This window comes from Phascolarctos cinereus, unplaced genomic scaffold (genome assembly GCF_003287225.1).
Source record: "Phascolarctos cinereus isolate Bilbo 61053 unplaced genomic scaffold, phaCin_HiC Scaffold_349;HRSCAF=954, whole genome shotgun sequence".
Lineage (NCBI taxonomy): Eukaryota > Metazoa > Chordata > Mammalia > Diprotodontia > Phascolarctidae > Phascolarctos > Phascolarctos cinereus.
Genome location: NW_027555679.1, coordinates 1 through 5,693, shown reverse-complemented (window position 1 = coordinate 5,693; position 5,693 = coordinate 1). Strand labels below are relative to the sequence as shown.

At 45.2% G+C, this 5,693-nt stretch overlaps 1 protein-coding gene across 1 annotated transcript; it reads left to right on the top strand.

Annotated features, from left to right (window-relative positions):
- Nucleotides 1–1,192: 1,192 nt before the first annotated feature.
- On the top strand, nt 1,193–2,853 carry LOC110204406 (ubiquitin-conjugating enzyme E2 Z-like). The gene is made up of 2 exons (XM_078150593.1): nt 1,193–1,753; nt 1,850–2,853. The coding sequence occupies exons 1-2, from the start codon at nt 1,604–1,606 to the stop codon at nt 2,768–2,770; spliced, it is 1,071 nt and encodes a 356-aa protein (XP_078006719.1). The 5' UTR covers nt 1,193–1,603; the 3' UTR covers nt 2,771–2,853.
- Nucleotides 2,854–5,693: the final 2,840 nt, after the last annotated feature.

The following is a 5,693-nucleotide window of genomic DNA, read 5'->3' as shown; positions in this document are numbered from 1 at the left end:
CTTTGAACCACCAATAGCACTTCTAGGGCTGTATCCCAAAGAGATCATACAAATGGCAAAAGGACCCACACGGACAAAAATTTTTAAAGCAGCCCTTTTTGTGGTGGCAAAGAATTGGAAATTGAGGGTCTGCCTATCAATTGGGGAATGGCTGAATAAGTTGTGATACATGAATGTAATGGAATACTATTGTGCTATAAGGTATGATGAGCAGTTGCACTTCAGAAAAACCTGGAACGAGCTGTTTGCACTGATGCTGAGTGAAGTGAGCAGAACCAAGAGAACACTATACAGAGCGACAGCCATGTTGGGTGATGACTAAAGTTGATAGACTTAGACCTTCTCAGCAATGCAAGAATCGAAGACATCTCCAAAGGTCTCATGATGGAAAATGCTCTCCACATCTAAAGAAAGAACTGTAGAGCTTGAATGCAGATTGAAGCGTACTATTTGCTCTTTTTTTGTTCTGTTTTGTTTTGTTTTTCTGTCTGGTGGTTCTTCCTACTGGTTCTAACTGTTCCTTACAACATCACTAATGTGAAAATATGTTCAATAGGAAAGTATATGTGTAGCCTATATCAGCTTGTGCGCTATCTGGGGAAGGGAGGGGAGAGGGAAGGGGAGAAAAATTTAAAACTCAAAAGCTTATGGAAAAGAAAGTACAAAGGCTAACAGGGGAAAATGCCTCCTTCAAAGTTAGAATTAGCAGAGAGGATTCTGGGAAGATGGTGGAGTAGGTCAGAAAATTCCAAGCTCTCAAGATTTTCCCCTCAAAAGAGACAAATTAGTACCTTAGGGCAAACAAAGTGCCAGTAAAAATAAATCAGAATAGAGGCACACCAGGAATCTTCCTGGGACAATTCCAGAAGATGAGAAGAACATTTCCCGATGGAATTGGCCCCTGTGAAGACTAAACCCCTCAAGGCTAGGGGCTGTGTTAACACAAGCGGCAAGCTGCTTAAATAACAAGCCACAAACCCTGGGGTTAGCTGATTTGGGAGGCTGCCTCGGCCCCAGCTCCAAGAACCTTTACCCCTCAAATTGTGAGCGCAGTAGTGCTTCTGAGCCAGGCAGATCAAAGGAACCTCTGCTGACAAAGAAGGCCAGACCCAGCTGTGACGCAGAGAGCTGAGGGGGCGAGAAGGAACCGGCCACGCCCACCTGGTGAGCGCAGAAGCAGTGGCACAGAAGGCCCCTGGCTGTGGGCATGACAGGAGGCTGCAGGTTTGGCTTTGGTTCCAGGCCAGGGGGGGAGAACTGAAGAGCTGGGGCCAGAGCACCATCCCCCTACCCCAGGGCTAGAGGTGATTACCCAAAGGAAGCTATTGCTACAAAAATTCACAGGCAGAGGAGAAAGAATCCAACCACAGAGAGCTATTGTGGGAATAGAGAAGAACGGGTTTCATCTTTAGAGGAGCATATTGAAGCAAAAAATCCCCTCCTGCCCCCAAAGAGTAATGTCAAATGGTCACCTGCCCAAAACGAATTCATAGAAGAACTTAAAAAAGACTTTGAAAATCCAAGGAGAGGCCGGTCTGGCCAGCAGACTCCTGGACTCGTCTGCATAGAGTCGCAGAAGCGGAAGCTGAGCGGGGCAGCGGCGATGGCGGAGAGTCCGACTGCGGAGGTGGCGACTGCCGGGGCCAAGGGTGAGGGGACCTCCGGTGAGGGGGCTGAGGTCTCCGGCGCCGGCGGCAGCAGCGGCGGCTTCGGGCCACCTGTCGTACCAGACGTGTGGGCGGGGGCGGCGGAGGCGGAGGCGGAGGTGGCAGGGGCGGAGGTGGCGGAGGCGGAGGCGGAGGCGGCGGAGGCGGAGGCGGAGGCGGCGGAGGCGGAGGCGGAGGAGGAGGCGGGCGACTCGGGTGGGCCGCGGGGACACCTTGCCCAGCTGCCCGGGCTCCCGACCTCGGCCTCTGCCTGCCTGGCCGTGCCGCGCAGTCCCCCATTCTCCTGGGACCCGACGCGGAGCTCGGACTGGGACAGTGAGCGCCCTGGGCCGCAGTGCCTGCTGCGGATCAAGCGGGACATCACGGCCCTCTACAAGGAGCCGCCCCCCGGCGTGTTTGTTGTGCCGGATCCCCTGGACATGACTAAGATCCATGCATTGATCATGGGCCCGTTTGACACTCCTTATGAAGGGGGCTTCTTCTTGTTCCTGTTTCGCTGTCCTCCAGATTATCCTATCCGCCCACCGAGGGTCAAACTGATGACCACGGGCAATAACAGGGTGAGTTTTAACCCCAACTTCTACAGCAGTGGGAAAGTCTGCCTGAGTATTCTGGGGACTTGGACTGGCCCTGCCTGGAGCCCAGCCCAGAGCATCTCCTCCGTGCTAATCTCCATCCAGTCACTAATGAATGAAAACCCCTACTACAATGAGCCTGGCTTTGAGGAGGAGAAACACCCAGGAGACAGCGAAAAGTACAATGAGTATATCCGACATGAGACCATCCGAGTGGCAGTCTGTGACATGCTGGAGGGAAAATGTCCCTGCCCTGAGCCCCTGAGGGGTGTGATGGAGAAGTCCTTTCTGCAGTATTATGACATCTATGAGGTGGCGTGCAAAGACCGACTATACCTCCAAGACCGTGAAATGCAGGAACCTTTTGGGGAGAATCGAGGTACCTTTGACTATGAGTTTCTCTTGATTCGCCTCGGGGCAATTCGTCTGAAGGTGCAGGAGAAACCTCAGCAGCACAGTGCTGAAATAGACTCAGATAGCACTTCATCTAAAACAGAGACAGATTCTCAGGGGAGCTCAAGGGCCTAGATGCCCCCACCCCATCCCTGGGATTGAGTGGCACCCCATCTCCCTCCAGCCCCAACAGCATCCTGCCTGAGGCAAGAACCAAGGATAGGACCCCAGGGTGGGAGTGGGCTGTTGTTTGCAACCTTCTTAGCATCCTAGTACCAAGGACCATTTTCATCCCATGCCTAGGGCCAATCCCAAGGTACTGATACAGGAGAGTCTGGAGCATGGTTCTTTGGTGAAAACCTGAGGGACATTTCCACTGGTGCAGCTTGTTGGGGATAGAAGGCAAAGACTGCAACTCCCAGAGGGGGTTGCTCAGAACAGTCTATGGGGATACCAGGAGGCAGGGCAGGGTCAAGGGAGTGGGGAGGGAGGGAAATGGGGAGGATGTCACATGACCTGTCCTGGTGGTTGTCTGGGTGTCTGTCTTTCAGTGTTCAAGCTGGGCCTTCCCCTTGCTTAACCTAGCCCAGCCTAGTGTAACCTCCTGGAGCTCATTTCCTGTCTGCCACCATAATTTTGTTTTCCCTAATATATAGTCACTGTTCTAGACAGACCAAAGAGAAGGAACAGGGGTGGAGTCTGGGCTACTGGTCAGAAAGCTTTACCTAGCACCCCCCAAAAAAAAATCAAATGGAGAGATGGAGGAAAAAAAGCTAAAAAAAAAAAAATAAGCCAAGAAAAACAAGAAGACTATGAAAGTCAACCAGTTAGAAAAGGAGATCCATAATCTTAAGGAACAAAATGACACCTTGAAAATTAGAATTGGGCAAGGCGAAGCCGGCAAAATTATAAGAGATCAAGAAATAATTAAACAAAATATGGATAATGAAAAAATAGAAGAGAAAATGAAACATCTTACAAGAAAAACAACAGATGAAGAAGAGAAAACATGAAAATAAGTGGATTAACTGAAAGCTATGATCAAAAAAAGAATCTTGATACACTAACACAAGAAATAATTAAAGAAAATTGTCCTGAAGCATTAGAACAAGGGGAGGAAAGTAGAAATAGGAAAAAAAAATCCATCAATCACCACTTAAAGTATACCCTGTGAAGAAAACTCATTGGAATATTATAGTCAAATTCTGAAACCCACAGCTCAAGAACAAAATATTAAAAACAACAAGAAAAACAATTTAAATTTGATGGTGCCACAATTAGAATCACAGAAGACCTAGAAGCCAAGACCTTAAAGGACCACAGGTCTTGGAACACTATATATCAAAGAGCAAAAGAACTGGGGTTCCAGCTGAAAATATCATACCCAGCCAAGTTCAGCATAATCCTGAATGAAAAAAGGACATTTGATCAACTGTCAGACTTTCAAGATTTTGTTGGAAAAAAAACAAAAACAAAAACAAACACACCTGAACTTTATTGAAGTTTCAACATACAAAAGCCAAGAGAGACATAAGGTATCTACCAAAGACTGCTTGTGAGGGATTCAATAAGGACAGACTGTTTACTTCTTATGTATGTAAAACATGAAATATATGTCTAAGATTCTTATTAATAATTGGGTAGCTCAAGAATCCAGAGGCCTCATGATCGAAAATGCTATCCAAATCCAAAGAGAGAGCTGTGGAAGTTGAATTTTTTTTTTCCTCTTCTGTTGAGTTTTGTTTCCTCTTTCTGATGGTTCCTCCTATTTGTTTTAATTTTTACTTACAACATAATTAATGTGAAAATATATTTAATAGGAATGTAAATGTATAGCCTATATAAAATTGTGCACTGTCTTGGGGAGGGTTGTGGGGAGGAAGGGGGAGAAAAATTTGAAACCTAAAAGCATATGGAAGTGATTATTGATAAATCAAAATAAATTAATAAAAATAAACAAAAAATAAACAAAAAAAATTGGGTAGTCATAAGAAAGATTTGAGTAGACCTGTATATGATATGACTTTAAAAAGTAAAATCCTTTAGGAACGGCTAAAAACAGTAGTTATTTTATACAAATGAGGTGCAAGAGGAAGAATCGATTCAGGGGAATTGGATGGGGGAGGAGGGCTGGTAGTTCTGGTAACCTACTTTCATCACTAATGGGTTGAAAAGGAAACTATGGTGTGTGTGTGTGTGTGTGTGTGTGTGTGTGTGTGTGTGTGTGTGTGTGTGTTTAAGAATATAAAAGTCTTCTAAATTTAGAAGACATAAAATGATGAGATAGGGAGGGGGGAGAGGACAAGGGAGGGTTCACTAAAGGAGGATTAGAGAATAGGGTACAAGGGCCCATTTATGGGAATGGGAGGATAGGAGAAGGATACTTGGAAGGGGGTAGGCTAAGTAATAGAAGGGCAAGATGATGAGTATAAGTAAAATAGAGGACTCAGGAGGGACAAAAAACAATAGATACGCACCAACATAGATAGAAAAAAGAGGTATATGTACATATGTGTAATATATATATATATGTATATGTGTGTGTATGTATATATATATGTATGTATGTATTTTTAGCTATAGAGAAATATATCTGCACTCAATTGTAGCCTTCTGGGGCAGGGGAGGGAAAAAAAGAACAAAGCAAAAAAAGTTCATAGCAGAGAACAAAAGAAATCTTACAAGGAAACAAAGAAAAAGTAGACAGGTCACAATAAAATGTGTGATATTAATCATACAGGCTTTCTTGAAATGAAGATTTCTTATTACATGTTTTGAATCCTCTCTTATGTTCTGCTATGCACATGACATGCTTTTTTTTTCTTTTCTTACTCTCCAATTAAGTTCCAATACTTAAGTTCAGGATATGTTGTTGTTTGCTTTTCTCTGTTTTGTGAGGGCAGCTACATGGTGCAGTGGATAGAGCTCTGGCCTTGGAGTCAGGAGGATCTTAGTTCGAATCTGGCCTCAGACACTTGACACTTACTAGCTGTGTGACCCTGGGCAAGTCACTTAACCCCAACTGCCTCACCAAAAACCAAATGAATAAAAAATAAAA